At 43.4% G+C, this 16,328-nt stretch overlaps 2 protein-coding genes across 2 annotated transcripts; both read right to left on the reverse strand.

The window, feature by feature from the left end:
* Positions 1-685: 685 nt before the first annotated feature.
* Positions 686-5,482, reverse strand: LOC103359176 (GRB2-related adapter protein-like). Its single transcript, XM_008284406.1, has 5 exons — positions 5,405-5,482; positions 5,213-5,310; positions 4,586-4,705; positions 947-1,256; positions 686-865 (listed from the first exon to the last, which is right to left on the reverse strand). Exons 1-5 carry the CDS (start codon positions 5,480-5,482, stop codon positions 686-688), a joined length of 786 nt encoding a protein of 261 aa, XP_008282628.1.
* Positions 5,483-6,948: 1,466 nt separating this feature from the next.
* brat1 (BRCA1-associated ATM activator 1) lies at positions 6,949-16,208 on the reverse strand. The gene is made up of 12 exons (XM_008284407.1): positions 15,958-16,208; positions 15,140-15,288; positions 14,897-15,044; positions 14,258-14,714; positions 12,313-12,438; positions 12,054-12,145; positions 11,863-11,963; positions 11,592-11,778; positions 11,055-11,128; positions 10,215-10,299; positions 9,837-10,123; positions 6,949-8,170 (listed from the first exon to the last, which is right to left on the reverse strand). Exons 1-12 carry the CDS (start codon positions 16,082-16,084, stop codon positions 7,238-7,240), a joined length of 2,766 nt encoding a protein of 921 aa, XP_008282629.1. The 5' UTR covers positions 16,085-16,208; the 3' UTR covers positions 6,949-7,237.
* Between the last annotated feature and the right edge of the window lie 120 nt (positions 16,209-16,328).

Raw genomic sequence — 16,328 nt, forward strand, 5'->3', positions numbered from 1 at the left:
TAACATGCCAAAAAATATGAAACACGCAGAAGCCAAGGTGATGTCTGAATAGTTTGCTGCCCTGCAGTCCAATATCCAAAGTTATTGAGGCAACAATGATGCAATTTAATCAGTGGGAACCAGGATTTTTTTCTTAATACTTGCACTGACTTAAATAATTGATGCCCCAGAAAACTGCCCCGATTTTGCATTTCATTCTCAGCTACAAAGGTCTGGCAAACTCACTTCTGTCTAATGACACAGCAGGATTTTAGGACTAACAAAGCAAGATTTGACTAAGATCTTTAGGCGTTATTCAGAGTTTAACACCCACAAACTAATCAGGGTGGTGTGGGTGTGGTTTGATTATGATTTTGTATCTGTAAATCTTTTCTTGTAACGGTTTTCCAACAATCAGTGGGAGGAACACAGAAAAACAGACACAGAAATCTCTCACGAGAAATAATCAAAGCTGTAGCAACAGAAAATACTGTGATCACAAGACCCCGTTATTTATAGCGTACAGTAAGACGCTGATTGGAAGGGGCATTTAATCAATAAGGAAAATTGCTGTCAATTAGTTTTCCGGTAATTGATTTGTAATTGTGTGAGCACTTTAATCAGTGAAAGAGGACGGTAAGTCACGACAGCCTGACTGATAAACGCCAGCGTTGCAGCAGCACATTGCTAAAGGTTTGATATGTGGTCAGTGGTACAGCGGCTGGACGTATTCCGGCGGAAAGACGCCGACTCGGCCTCGACAGCGCCCCCTCCAGCTCAGGGAGCTCGAGCAGTCCAGCAGGTCAATGATGTCGCCGCGCGTGAAGTGGAGGTGGGCGCTCTGAGGGGGGGCGTAGTCGCAGAGAGCGTGAGCCAGACGAGGCTTCTACACAAAAACAGAGCCAACGTGATCTCAGACGCACAGGTGTGACTTTAATATAAGTGACACTTCATCATTTTGTCATACCTCCAAAACTGGCTCCAGGCGACGCGGGGAGGTTTCTCGCTCCGGGTGGGACGGGTGAGAGTAGAGGCGGGCTGAGGGGATGGACTCCTGAGAGCTGCTTTTGTAAGGGTTGGGGTAGGGGTTACGTGCCGGGTGTGGCAGCAGCTGGGGGGACGATGGAGGGTCTCTGAAGCAGACGGCTTTCTCCACGGCGATGCTGTGAGTTCTGTAGAAGTCCACCAGGCGGTTGAGGGAACAAAACGACTCGTCCCAGATGCAGTACTGACCGCCCCCCTCCAGAACCCGGAAGTGCTCCACCCTGTCACCGTAGCTGCGAGGGAAGTAAGACGACACAGAGAGAAGTGAGGGGAAGAATTGAGGTGTGTGCACTCCTCCATACACCAGCAGCTTCTTCATTCCTCAGCCTGTTTCTCGGTTCAGGAATTCATTCAGTCGTAAAGGGCACACCTCTGTTGATGTGTGAAACGAGACCACAAACCTCTGCCAGTGGGTGTATCTCCACAATCTTCACATTATTGATTTCAAATGCCGACACTTGATCAAACACAGTGTTACATCACAGGAGTTACGTCTCACATGGATGCAGTTTTTCTCCACATTGAGGATTTCCTGAACTTAAAAACATAAAAACTCATGCTACAAATTGTTAAGTAAAAGGGAAAATAAATTCGCCCAACTCAACATCAGTCATTGGTTGAATGTAATTTCATTGGAAATTGTCACAGACTGATGCAAACTTTTTGTTGTTGTTGAGTCTAAACATTTGATACAAGCAGCAGAGAAAGAAAGTGGAAGAAACAAGGATTAGCCACTTGAGTCATCAATTATTTGTTTAGGCAAAAATAGTAAAACTAGATCGAGGGTCCACCAGCAGTGGTGCTTTGAGCTGATATGCGGATGTTCTGCAGGTATTCGAATCTCTATGTAGCACTAAGGATGTTTAGCACTAAATGCAAAGTGCGGCTGAGGCTGACGCTCATAAACCCAAGTATTGGACAAGATAAAAAACATATGACCAGATGATGGTGCTCGATGAGGGATGAAACAAATTACCTAATTCATACCAGTTCACCCTGAGGGGGATGTGAACATGCCAAATTATAATGCATCCAGTAGCTGTTGAGGCATTTTACTCAAAAACGTAAATGTCAAACTCAAGAAGGAAAAGTCAGGACGATTCATCCGTGTGTGTTGTTTCAGCCGTCCACGGCAGATACTGACATCCCTACAGCTGCGCCGCTAGTATGGCTAGTGTGTGTGTGTGTGTGTGTGTGTGTGTGTGTGTGTGTTAATATACAGTATTTTTTGCAGTCTGTGTATAAGAGCTAAAAAATCTTTGGGTTTTAAACTGTAGTTTGGACAAAACAAGACATCTGCAGGCCCCAGTTCAGGCTCTGGGAGAAGCCTCCGATCCACTATTTTCAAATAGTTCATAAACTAAGCAATTTAATTAAACAAAAGAAAGAAAAACCTAGCATAACATTGAACGTTGAAACTAATTTAGTTGAAAGAATGAAACTATAAAACCCCTCATTATCTATGAATTACAGTGTCAGCCAACACCTTTTCACCTTATACACGACCTTCTTTGTTCCGTTTTGTTTTCATTGTGAGTAATTGCCTTTGTGCCAATTTGTTGGTGTAATTACTTACCGAATTAAAATATATTTCACTTTCAGATATGCACAATGCATTATTGGATTAGTTTAAAGGACCTTGTGATCTCATATGTCACCGATTATTATATCAGTCCCTCCCTTATACTAATGAAGATGATCCTTTAATTACTCTAAAAGGTGGTGACTATAGACTCTGGAGCGCTGTCGTAAATCCATACTCTGTACTAATTGATTACTATATACACCACATATTAATATTTGCTTTATATGAGTGAAAAAAAGTATTATACTAACAGCGATGGACACTAACATTAATCGAACTGTGACTTGAGCAGTTTAACTCAAATGTTTTTCAAAAAGATTCAACTATTGTTTTTTGTTTTGTGAGCTGTTCCTGGAGCTGTTTCACCACCAACATACAATTAACTTCATTTAGCTTTTTAAGCAGTTCCTTTGTGCATCAAAACCGTGAAACAATAGTATCCACCAAAGCACGCCAAAAGTCAAGCGCCTTCAAACAAGAAAACAGTGTGTATAGTACACACCCATCAGCCACAACATTAATTCATCATGAGATTGATCATCTTGTTAGAAAATGTTCTTCTGGAAAACATGGGTCCTGGCCTTCATACATCCATCCATTATCTATACACCGCTTAATCCTCACTGGGGTCGCAGGGAGGCTGGAGTCTACCCCAGCTGACTCAGGGTGAAGGCAGGGGACACCCTGGACAGGTCACCAGTCTATCACAGGGCCACACTTAGAGACAGACAACCAAGCACACTCACATTCACACCTACAGACAATTTAGAATCACCAATTAACCTCAACATGTTTTTGGACTGCGTGGGAGGAAGCCGGAGAACCCGGAGAGAACCCACGCTGCACGGAGAGAACATGCAAACTCCACACAGAAAGATCCCGGGTGTCCTCACCGGGACGCGAACCGGTGACCTTCTTGCTTCGTGCTAACCACTGCGCCACCTTGCAGCCTGTCCTGGCCTTCATGGAGATGCCAAATTGTTTCGTAGCACCAACCTAAACACTATTCAGGGTTGAGCAAAGTAACTAAAGTGTAAATAAAAAGGCTGTTTTGGTAGATTTTCTCCTAGTTTCCTGTTTAAGGCTTGTCCTTAGAATGATGACAAGCATTAGACAATGAATAAACAGTTCAGAGGAGGTTTATCTGTCCTTTATAATCCACTGTGGTGTTTGTCATCCAGATGCAGTACAGATAGAATACAGCTTGTGCGACCTCTACACAAACTGTACACTCTTTGGTAAGTCCTATTAACTCTCCTTGTACATTATCACCCTCTGCTGATCACTGTGTTGGTGTTTATGTATAAAGTGCACCTCTTACCTCTCAGCCCTCGCAGGCAGACAGATGTGTCTTTAAACATTAATGTGTTCACAGTACGTAAATGCATGTCTGTGACATGTGTCAATTGCATAATGTACCTGTGCTTAATTAAAGACTGTGAGGTGTTACGCAACGCCCCCATTATTGAACACAATTAATTTACCCTCAGTGATTAAAGTGTCCCACGTCACTTTGGCGACCCAAATTACACTTTCTCCTCCTCTTTCCGCCCGCGCACACACACACACACACACACACAGAGTTGCACAGCTGTGATATTTTTAGTGAAATGGGTTGTCGTGGGCCATATTTAAATAGTCTGGCTCTCCCCTCTGCCGGCCCTGACACACTCAGAGACACGTGGATGCTGTAACTTGCTAATGCGCTCAGTGAGATGGAAAACAAACATCCGACTGCACACATAATCAGACCCAGAAGCAGATGCTTACATCTTTGGTCATGAAGGCACACTGTCGGATTAAGAGATGGATGAATGGGATATTTTATCAACACAGCAGATGCAGCAACTCATGCACTGCAGGACATGAGCAGTTTGGAACTCCACAAAGTTCATCAGTCTTAAGCTTGACATTTAACCAGACTTATTTCACCTTGAATGAAGCTGATGTGAGTGCATGTGTGGTACGTTCACTGACCTAACAGAGACAGAAAACTCTCCGGGAGCTGATTCACTCTCCCTCACCAGAAACACTCCAGTGTCCTGCCAACGCAGACGCTGCTCAGCCTCGAGTCTCGACACCGGTCCTGCGAACCACCTACGACAGCACACACAAAATCACACCCTCCTCTTGAGCTAATGTATTTGGACAATTTAAGTAAATATTAATGCTGCTTTTTAAACTGGCTCAAGCATGGGTACCTTTTGAATTAAATATCAGGTCAGTTATGTAAATCAGAGTTTCCCAAAATAGGGGCTGGGACCCAAAAAGAGGTCACAAGATGATAAAATGGATAAAGAACACCTGATTTTATTGATTTTGTCTGACCTTTCTCTAATTTTTGAATAGAATAGACTGAATAGATTCACGTTTAGGCCTTTAAATTATACAATTCAACCTGGAAAATCACTTTTTAGTCAAAATGCTGAGATATCGGTTCATTTTGATAGGTCACAATCCACAAAGGTTAGGACGCACTGATGATTCTAAGCAAGGCAACATGCACGTATCAGTGAAATTAGCAGGAATGAATGCCAGTGTTTTATCCTAAATCAATTTGCTGTTTTTAAAAGTATAACACAAGAGGACAAATGATTTCTTTACGGATGAGGGAGGAGGGAAATGTAGTTCTCGGGCACGTAGCCGCGCTTCCCCTGGACCTCTGCTGTGACCCAGCAGGAATCATCATCCATTTCTGTCACCTACAATACACATGCACACGCACAATTACTCTAAGTAAACAAACACGCAGAGATATATTTGCAGTGCACCATTAGCGAACATTTACCTACTCACCTTGATAATGTCCCCTTTGTGAAAACTGATCTCGTCCGCTTCTGACGCTGTGAAAGAGAAAAGAGCCACAGCCTCCATGCTGCACACCGAGAGTAGAGTCAGCCCCAACAACAGTTTCAGTGCATGAATGAAGAGACGGCACAGCTGAGTGAGTAGAGCACAGCGGGGCGATGATATGACAGGACGAGAAAATCAATGTGTGTCTGTTGTGAGCGCAGTGGCTGACTTGCTCCTCATTAGTTAATGAGGAGAGTTTTCTCTGAGCGTGTGTCCCTCTGTTCGTCCATGTGACCGAGTTGCAGAGCGCGTGAACACGTGGAGAAGCCGTCAGCCTCCGCCGTCTCCATCCACACACTTCAAACTCTGGGGCTTTAATGAAGCATTTCCACAAGGGAAATCAGTGACAGTGGAAGCCAGACACAGCGAAGGAATGAAAGGCACCTAAAATAGAGTGTTCTTATTTTAACAGATCTAGGCAGGAGTTAACTTGGTGACTCAGTGGCTCACTCTTTTCCAAATTCCAAACAATTAAAAAAAAAAAAAAGAGAAAGAGAGAGAGAAATTTGCACCTTATCATGAAAGCAAATGGGGTTTCACAGAAGCTAAGTTTCAATATATGACATGAGTGATCATTAGGAGTTTGTTTCTCGCCAACTGCAGCAATAAAACTGGAGTTTACAAGGCATCAGAACCTGAGCAACGTGAACTACCGCGTCATGGTTGTATGCCTTCAGCGACCAGTCGAGTTTACATCCACTTCTCTTCAGACTTGACTTTTTAAGCTTTGGATATAAAACGTCATCATTTCATCCTATCAGACATTCATGTGAAATTTAGTCCTAATTATCATCTTGAGTTGTGATGAGGCCACAGTGACACCCTGTCAGTGTTTGTGCCAATTCTAAAGAAATTCCCGTAAGGTGTTCGAGAAGAAGCATGTTGTTCATGAGAATTCACAGGTGGGTAGTTCCAAAATGTGACATCAGTACAGTCAAAACAACAGCAGAGCTTTCCAAGAAGCAGTACAGCAGTCTGCCGCTGACTCCCTCAGTGGTTCATGGAAAAGCAATAAAATGAAACCAACTTCCGTGTACTTACTCGCATTTCATTTATGTAAAGACACATTGGTGGAGGCTTTGCTTCAACGAACTGAGTGATGACAATGACACATATTACCAGGAAGGTTGGGCGTGGTGCTAAGACGGTTTGGCACTGGTTGGCAAAGTAATGTGCTTCAGGCTGGCTTCGGGATGGGTTGTGTTTGGGTAAATGTTTATTAGGAAATGTCTTCCTGCTGCTGCCGACAGACGGTCGACACATTGTGCGTTTCAGCCACGTCAGAAAAGCTCGTCCGTCAGAACAAAATCATTTTAGTTCAAATCAATACAGCTGTCCGCTTGTCCCGCGGTCTGTCTAGACAAGCTGTGACTGTGCCAGTTGTCTGCATCCATGTTTGGATATCAGCAGGGTGAGCACAACAGTGTAGTAATGGTGAGTCATGAATGAAATATGGTCATAAAAAAACAACAACAATGTACAGTAGATTTGGGTCACATGGGAGATTTCGGTTTAATATTTGGCAGCATCGCTTGGGTTCAGTCAAGTCAAGTGATTTGTCTTTGTCCTCTGCAAGAAGTACGGGATTCCAAGTGTATCAAAATCTATTAAAATTCTTATAAAACCAACATTGTATGATGAAAATCCAACAAATATTAACACCATCCTACAACATCCTGGTATTTTCAGCACTTGTGAAGTTCTAATCAGATTTTCACAACAGAAGGCAGTGTGTGGGTGTGTGTGCGTGCGTGTGCGTGTGTGTGTGTGTGTGTGTCAGTAGCAGTCCACGATGACCTCCTGTCCTGGTTGTACGTTTGGTCGCGTGTGAGCAGCACTAGCGGTCAGTATGTCCTGCAGCAAAGACAAGGGAGAGTTGTGAACGTGGTCGCTGCTTTGAGTCAGGATGTCCAACCTCTCGTCCAAATCCAGAGACCTCAGCACTTGACACACACTTACAGGGAGCGTGTGACACTCTGCACCCACTGCTTCCTCTCCCGCCTCACCACAGTCATCAGAAACAACCACATCTGCTCTATTGTAACTTTTCTCTTCGTCTGCCTCTTTAGCCTGACTCCTCATCGCCAGAATCTTTCTGATCTCTAGCGCCCAACCCCGTCCAGGCAGTTCACAGGTCACTCTGGCTACTGTTGCCATGGCAGCAGTAGCATCCAGGGCCCCTAGTGAGCGTGGACAAACCGTCTGTCTGAGTGTCACCAGTAGCCGACAGGCCTTCAGAGCTACAGGTCGATCACAATCAACCAGACCGCTCAGCAGCGCCGAGATGACTCCCCGCTCCACCAAACTGTTCAACACACCGACCAAATCTGAGTCCACATCCTCTTTGTGCGTCCCCGTGTGTGTGTGAAGCGCGTAGGCTTGGTCAGAAATCACAGCGTAGGGGTGTGGTTGAACAGGATGTGGGTCTGAGCCTTTCACGTAACCCCAGTGACCTGAAAAGGCTTCGTCCAGCAGCAGCTCAGCCAACTCCAGCGTGTGAACTTTCACCTCCCAGTCCAGATCGGCGCTGCCTTGTGAGAGGACGGAGCGTACAGACTGCATGAGGAGAGAGGAGGAGGTAGGCGGTGACGGAGACGAGTGTGAGGATCGCGAAGAGAACCAGGCGATGAAGTATCGGACAACAGCTCTCCTGGCAAATCCCTCTGTGTCCTCGGAGAGAATTTCAAGCAGCCGGTTCACGATTTCAGTCTGGAGGGACACAGAAGTTCAGGCTGTCAATACGAGTCTAATTCAGGGAAAAGTTGCCGTACACTGACACCAGTATTTTCACTTGTTGTGAACGTTCAGGTCATCTGGTCAAAGTTTGGTTCAGATGAGCTGAGAATTATGAGGGCACCGACCTCAACAACATATCAATAAGAAGTCAATCATGCAATCTGTAAACTCCCACACAGAGAGAGGTCGAACCAGACAGATAACACTGTGGGTGTGTAGGGCAATTAAACTGAACTTAAACTGCTCGAGGTCTTATTAAAACGTAATAAATTCAAATGACTTTATCACTGTTTGTGATCTCATGGGGCATTACAGCCGCACACATATTCAAACAGGTTGTGAAAAAAGGCCTCTGTTACTTGGGTATATGCTACAGTATCACATTTATAAATCCTTTCATATCATAATATGAGGCACGACTAAACTAAAAACAGTGGCCAAGACAGATTTTTCAGTAAATGATATACTGTATAGAAACCCTTAATTATCTGTCACCAAGGTATGTAATGAGCAAATACCTCACAATGCTATTCATTATGATTTCTCATGAGCACTTGGTAATTTATGTGTTACATTTTTACTCCTTCAGCTCACACCAAGAGTTATATTTGACAAAAAAAAAAAAAGAAATGTTAAACTTCTGCCTCTGCAAAAAAGACAAAAGGACAAGCGAGAAATTGGAAGAGAATTAACTGAGTCATCAACAAAAGAAACAAAACAAGAGTGGAGACAGGACACAACCAGGTGTGATATTATACACAGTAGTTACAGTAACACTGTAGTGCCTACAATAATATTACAAATAGTACAGATTAGGTTAATCCGAATCTAAAATAAACTAAAATTTGGTTGTACCATTTTGGATTGGATACAATTTCTTGGTTTCAAATAAAATAAAATAAAAAAACATCTTGAAAGAAAAACACTGTTTCTGCTGATAAAGACTATGAAATATGGTTGAAACCTCTAGTAAAAGTACATTTCTAGCCCTTTGTAGCTAACTAATGCCTTTTGACAACACATACAACACCAGTGCATGTGTTTTATATGCCAAGTGATCTTCTGGAATCAATTTGAAGTTTCTACTATGCTTTTTTTTTTTTTTTTTTTTTAAGATTTTGTGTTCACAGGAACAGCAGAGTAGAAATACCAACATGATATTATAATGTCCCACCTGACTTGTGCCTGGACAAAAAGAAAATAGGAATAAATACTGTGTTTGGCACTTCTTTCCTATGTACAGCTAATTCCTCCTCTTAGTCTAGAGCCAGGGCTGCAAGGTGGCGCAATTGGTTAGCACTGTTGTCTCGCAGCAAGAAGGTTGCTGGTTCGCGTCTCTGCGTGGAGTTTGCATGTTCTCCCTGTGCAGCGTGGGTTCTCTCCGGGTTCTCTGGCTAAATTCTAAATTGTCTGTAGGTGTGAATGTGCGTGTGCTTGGTTGTCTGTGCAGCCCTGTGATAGACTGGCGACCTGTCCAGGGTGTCTCCTGCCTTCACCCTGAGTCAGCTGGGATAGACTCCAGCCCCCCAGCGACCCTAGTGAGGATTAAGCGGTGTATAGATGATGGATGGATAGATGATGGATGGAGTCTAGAGCCAGCAGCTTCCTCAGGGTGAAACATGACCTTTTATCTGCCTACCTGCTCCTGTGTCTCTGCTGCCCCCTGCTGCCAGCTCTGAGCCAGTGTCTGTGCCAGAGCAGAGACAGCGCTGGCTCTCACGTAGCTCTCTGGATCCTGCAGCGCCTCTTTGAAGAGAGGAGTGGTACAACAGCAGCCTCCCAGCAGGGCCTCAGACGCGTCCGTCACCTCCCCGGGTGATGTCTGGCAGGCATTCACCCCTGCCAGGTGTCCCAGAAACTCCACGGTGGAGTCTCTCACCTCCCAGCGCATGTCGCAGGCACGCTTCCTCACCACCTTCACGAGATCTGACAGGGACACACGGACAATATCATCTCTGTTGCTCAAGTGTGGATCCGTCACACAGAGGAGAGTATGTATTAATGTGGGGGTGTTCACCTTGTTTCTGGTGGTCTGTTATAGAGGAGAGGTCTGTACAAACAGTCATCCACTTCACTAAGGCCTGGTAGGACTTATGCAGCACCTGAGACACACAAATACAGCAGTGTAATGATACAAAACCTGATGAGGAAGTTCAGATTTTTCTCCCTCTTCTCTTCTTTATTCCTGTCCACTTGTCCTCTAAATTTCCTGTCTTACTTGTCCTTGTGCTATAAACTCTTAAGGCAACAAACACAACCCAGATACAGAGTAAACAGCACATGTAGCCTACAGTATCTGTATAAGCCTCTGGTTATGTGAGGGTGTCACATGAAGGTGTTAGGTAAATAAACATTTACAGTAATTGCATTGTATGGATAAGAGGTTGGGAAGCCCTAAAAATTAGGTAAACAAGTTTAACTATAATAAAGTGATGTTTTCTGTTGGATGGTTTAGGCCCTTTAGCTTCAAAGAACAAGAGAAGTCATAATGTTTCACCATACGATTATCTTTTAGTGTGCTTCTAACTCAGAGGCAGTTTAAAAAAAAAAAAAAAAAAATGTTTCACCATACGATTATCTTTTAGTGTGCTTCTAACTCAGAGGCAGTTTAAAAAAAAAAAAAAAAAACAGGACCTGGCTTTGTGCTAAAGAAATGTTTTTTTTCCCAATTTGGAGTGGAAAAACTTGGCTATCCGACACAAAGCTCCAGTCCTATCATTTAGGATGATGGGAAATTCCCCTACAAGCCTTGTCTCGGTAATAATCTTCTGCACCAATGGGAGCAATAGTTTTGGAATGAGACATGAGTTACAGACATAAACTGCTCACTAATAGCAGGATGTCAGTGTAAACTTACAGTGGGGTCAGAATCAGGATTGTCCAGATATTGTATCAGAAGTGTGAAGACTTCAGGCAGCTTGACTTTCACTCCTGAAACAAACAAACAAAGGAAATGATCAGACAGAACTTCAAAAGATTAATTGAGCGTTTGTTTTTGTGTATATAAAAAATATAGTATTTGTCAAACTAAACTGCTATGCTTCCTACATACAGTCATCCTCAAATGTATTCATACCCTTCCATTACAGAAAAGGCAAAATTCACAATAGTCACTCAAATAACTAGAAACTGATTTCAGTGACAGCTGTTTTTTTACCTTCTTTAATGGGAGGGTATGAATACATTTGAGGACGACTGTAGACTTCTGGCTGCTCTTTACCAAGAAAACATAAAAGAAGCTTGATTTATATGTAATAAACTTGGATAACATCACATTGTACATTTCATAGTTCAGCTGAATTCATGTAAGTCTGTTCGCACTGTGGCTGTCTTTGCTTTGTCTGACATTTTATTTCGTTGGGATACAACCCACAGATTACATATGCAGTTTTACCTGGGCTGCCGCTGAGAGCTGCCAGAGCCTCTAGAGCACATTTCTGAACTTTGCCACTGCCGATGACATTCGTGTAAACTTGACTACAGCCGGCGGATGAGGAGGAAGAGTCGCCGCCGCAGAGCCTCAACAACGACAGCACCGCGGTGACAGTCAGCGCTGGAGGACAGGGGAGGCAGTCAGCAGCCTGGGGGAGAGAGGCAGAATAATGTCTCTGTGCGTGAGAAATACAGCCAGCATTCTCTCTGCTGCTCTCCCCTCCAACACTCACCGTCAGCGAGATCTGTGGCGTGTTTGTTAGGCAGACACAGATCACGGAGATGCAGGAGGTTTTACTCTTCAGCTGCTCCACCATTGAAAACCGTTCCTTGTCTGCAGTAGAAAGAGAAAATATTCTCAGTCACATAAATGCTAAAAAACAGAGCTTTTATTTTTTTAAACGTGAACTTCTGTGTGTGTTACCAGTGATGTTTGTGTCCAGAAGACTCAGGCCAGTGATAATGTCGAGGGGGAGCAGGAGTGCTCTCACAGACTGGGCTGTGTGGACACGGTCACTGGACAGAAGACCAGAAGTGGAAAAAAAACTCAGCATCCACAGGAATTTGTGAATAAATACTAGACTGCCAAATGTACTGAAGCATAAACTCTCCAAACGGAGACTGCGAGGGTGAACCCACAGTGCGGAGCAGAATGTGAAGCTGTGCTGTGAACAGATGCTTACTGATGGCCTCTGCGGAGGAAAGCAGCAGCTGCCTGAATGAGGTCAGCAGGTTTCTTGATATTCAACATGAATGATAGAAGACGGGAGACGCGCTGGTCTGGGAGGCGATGATCGGCGCTGCAGCTGCTGAAGCAAACATGGAAACACTATTAAAAGTGTTCGCCCACTCATTTAAAGTTGATTTGATGTGATAATTACCACAGTGCAATTTTCCATCCTGCTTATTACACATTTATGCAGCAGCGGTTGTGTTAGTTTACAGCTGCGCCCCAAATCCATACTGCAAATTAATTCTATTCTTTCCCCAGCACTCAAAAATGTTAATATTTACAATAAAAAAAACACTTAAAAATGTGGTGTTAATGTGCACTATTGCTATCAGATATTACACATTTTGGATTAGTTAAAAAATGTAAAGTATACAGTTAATTGATGCAGCTTCTTTCAGTTATTCTGTTTATTCTATGTTAATATGAATACATGAAAACATGTATTATTATATTTTTTTTGGCCATTTTTGCCTTTATTGGACAGCCAACAGTGTAGAGGCACACAGGAACCAACCCGAGCTAGAATTTAAGTGTTGGCATTGCAGTTATGTGGCATGTGCTGTAATCATTTGGCTATAGAAGCGCTAGGGGGGTCATTTTTACATGCATTTTTAATAATGCTTGTCAACTTCCTTGCAGTGTAAGCACAATTTTGCAGAGAGCTGCAGACAGCAGCGTTGCATATCTGCATCTTTGACAAATATTACTCGTGGCTTGCTGGGATATTTAAACTCAGTGGAGCTGTCGTTGATGTCATTAGTAATAATTTGTGTGCATTTCCAACTAAGGCCTCCACACATAGATGGGTGTTTTTTAAACAGGGATTTTCTTCCTTTGTTCTCAAACAACAGATCTCTATCCACACGTAAAGAAAACAGCAAGACTGAGGCGTCAAACGATCAGGCGGTGATGTAATCATAACTCTGTAACCCGGCCAAGAAAAAAAAAAAGCCTTTATCACTTCAAGCAGGCTACCAACAATGGAGCATCAAGAAAGTGAATCATAACTGTGGACTGATTCTAACGCCTCTGTACCTCAGTTTAGTGGAGGATATTCTTAGGATACACGGGTAAACCTAACCTTTTCAGTGACCGTGTGTGTGGATGAAAGGCCAGAATGCTTAGAAAATGCTACATTTTAAATAATATCCATTTAAGTGTGAACAAAGGCGAAGTCAGAAACTGTGCTATTAAAAATGTCTATTGTAATATTCAGCTCCTTTGTCCTTCATCAAGTCACTGATGTCAGTCTGAATGATCTCAGTCACCTCCAGCAAGTAAGAGAAATACAAAACTGGACTTCCAGCATCTCCTCCTCATAGAGTCCAAGTTGTTTTCATCGGAGTTCAGGCTTCCCACCTAACGATGACTCAAACATGAGTGGGCGCTCTGTTACTTCATCAGCTTTATTTACTAAGTTCTCCATTTATTCACCTGTTCACACATTTTAGTCTTTTTTTTTATTGTATTGTTTATTACTTTGTTGCTATCATTTCTTTCTTTTTACTTTATTCTATCTCTTTTAATAATAGGTATCTTATTTAGTTTATTTATCTATCAAGCTTATTTTATTTGATTTGATCTCATCTGGTGTTTCCTCATTGCCCGTGCTTTATAGGATTTCCTCAGTTCTTCTATTCCAGTGGCTTAGACTCCTTTCATTGATAACTTGCCTGTGGGATTAGGGCTGGGGGGTTGTTTGTATTGTTTTATTGTGCTTTTGTTTTCTGTAAAGCACTTTGTGTTGCATTTCTGTTTGTATGAAATGTACTACAGAAATAAAGTCTGACTGATTAACTTACTGTTCATGTGACTACTGTCTTCAAACCATCTTACCCTCTAGAAAGCTCTAGAAAGCTCTATTCTACTGTGCTGTACATATGAGGGAGGTCTACCTGTATGCAGCCAGAATGACGTCCATCAGAGGCAGTGTCAGCTGACTGTAGTCTGCCGTCAGCAGCTCCTCCACAGAGTCTACGACTGTCTGCAGCAGCTTGTCCCACAGAGGAGGCCTGGTCTGGGCCAGCAGCAGAGCCAGCACTTTGAGGATCTGCACACTCTGATGAAGTTGCGTGTTTTCTTTGGGAACCAGTGACTTCTTGAGGTACTCCAGGATTGCAGTGACGACAGCAGTGTAATCTTGATTGGTTTCCATGGGGACAGCTGGGTATTCTAAGTCTGTCGTGGTGGCATGTGAACTCCTGTCTTCATCTTCTTTCTTATCTACGCCGTTACATCCTACAGAGGAGACGGACTGACAGAAGACCAGGACGTAGGCCAGCATTTGATTTGCAGCTGAGGCGACAAATAGGCTTGTGTCCGTCTGGAGTTGTAGGAGCGGCTGGATGAAATCTGAGGAAATAAACATAAAAAACAAATGCATAAAGATGTTCTAAAAGCTCAGTCTGAACCATGAACTTATGATGAAAGCACTTCTTTATTCCTTGTTATTGCCTGTCTCCCTCTCAGGAAATTGTCTTAATAAATGATATAAAGTGTGAAGAGATACTCTTATATCCAATATCATGGGTTACCTGCTTGTACAAAGAAGCTGAGAGCCTTTGGGTGCTGCAGCATGGCCCTTAAGCCCTGGATCCAGCCAATCCGTATACAGGGATCCTCCCAGAGCCCTGCTTCCTGCCAGCGCTGAAGGTTAAAGACCAGGTCCAGAACAGAGCACTCCTGCAGGAGGGGACATCATCACAGGGACAGGACACAGTCAGTGAGGACTGGCTTCAGACGAGTGGACAGTTTAGTAGAAGTGTTACAAGCTGTACCTGCAGAGCTTTGAAGCCATCCTCAGTTACAGCCACTAAGCCGGCGAGTTTGAGAGTGAAGGAGAGGATGCTGGGATCTAAAGCTGTGTTGTGGACCACAGTGGATATGAATCCAAGCAGACAGGGGCAGGCCTCCAGCAGGGATCCCTCTGCATCCGGTGAAAAGACGGTGATACAGATTTACAATCCTGGGGCGGAAAAACCCTCAAGGGAAGTCTGTCTATGTATGGATTATATACGCATCACTACGCAGCATAGCTTCATTTCTAACCCTAAAGAGAGTTGATAAAAGGCTCCTCTGCCACATGATGCAGGAACAGTCTGAAGGCCCTTAGCAATTCACTTTAGTCGATCAAAAGATTAGTCGATAAATTAATCAGAGGTTATTCTGATAATAAATTAATATGTTGAGTCATGTTATAAGCAAGCTTCTTAATATAATAAGTTAGTGCTTTACTTTCTCTGATGTTTTATTACACTAAATGTGGGCACTTTTTTTTTTTTTTGTCACTAAAATCCAGAAAACAACTGGACAATAAAGTCGTGATACAACAAGTGTCTGCTGCAGTGTATTTCAGTTTATGTGTATATTATTAAATGAAACCCTGTGAACTTGTTGTGGCCCCTAAAGGCTCTGGAGTATTTGCCAGCTTGACTCAGCTTGTATTAATGCAGCAATTAATATTTGTTGAATTTCAAAGTTCCACACACAAAAAAAAACAAGGAGACCTCAGAAACAAACACCTGAAAACTCCACCTGACAGCTTCAATGAAAACACACAGACAGGAGGACATTAACCAGGTTGAGGGCTACTCACCAGCCTTGGTGAGCGCTGTGAACCAGTCCAGCAGTTTCTCCAGGCTGGTGTCATCGGGCAGAGAGCTCCCTGAGGCCGCCAGCACCTCACAGACCCGGGGCAGCAGCGACACACACTCTCTGTCCATGGTACCGACCTGAGTGTTCCTGAACCCCCCAGACCAGCTCCACCAGCTACGTTCACAGCTAGCTCACACGCATGGAAGTACAGTTAGAAGCTAATTCATGTAGCACAAAGTAAACGGGTATAGCTAGCTGAAAAACTGAAATGTATTTTTTTTTCTGGTACTTTTGCTACACGTCCAACTCGCGGGAAATAGTTTCGGATCTACCGGTGCGCAGCTTCCCTTTTCTTTCTGCGTTCAGCGCAAA

The sequence above is a fragment of the Stegastes partitus genome, unplaced genomic scaffold (genome assembly GCF_000690725.1).
Source record: "Stegastes partitus isolate 25-593 unplaced genomic scaffold, Stegastes_partitus-1.0.2 Scaffold357, whole genome shotgun sequence".
Taxonomy (NCBI): Eukaryota; Metazoa; Chordata; class Actinopteri; family Pomacentridae; genus Stegastes; species Stegastes partitus.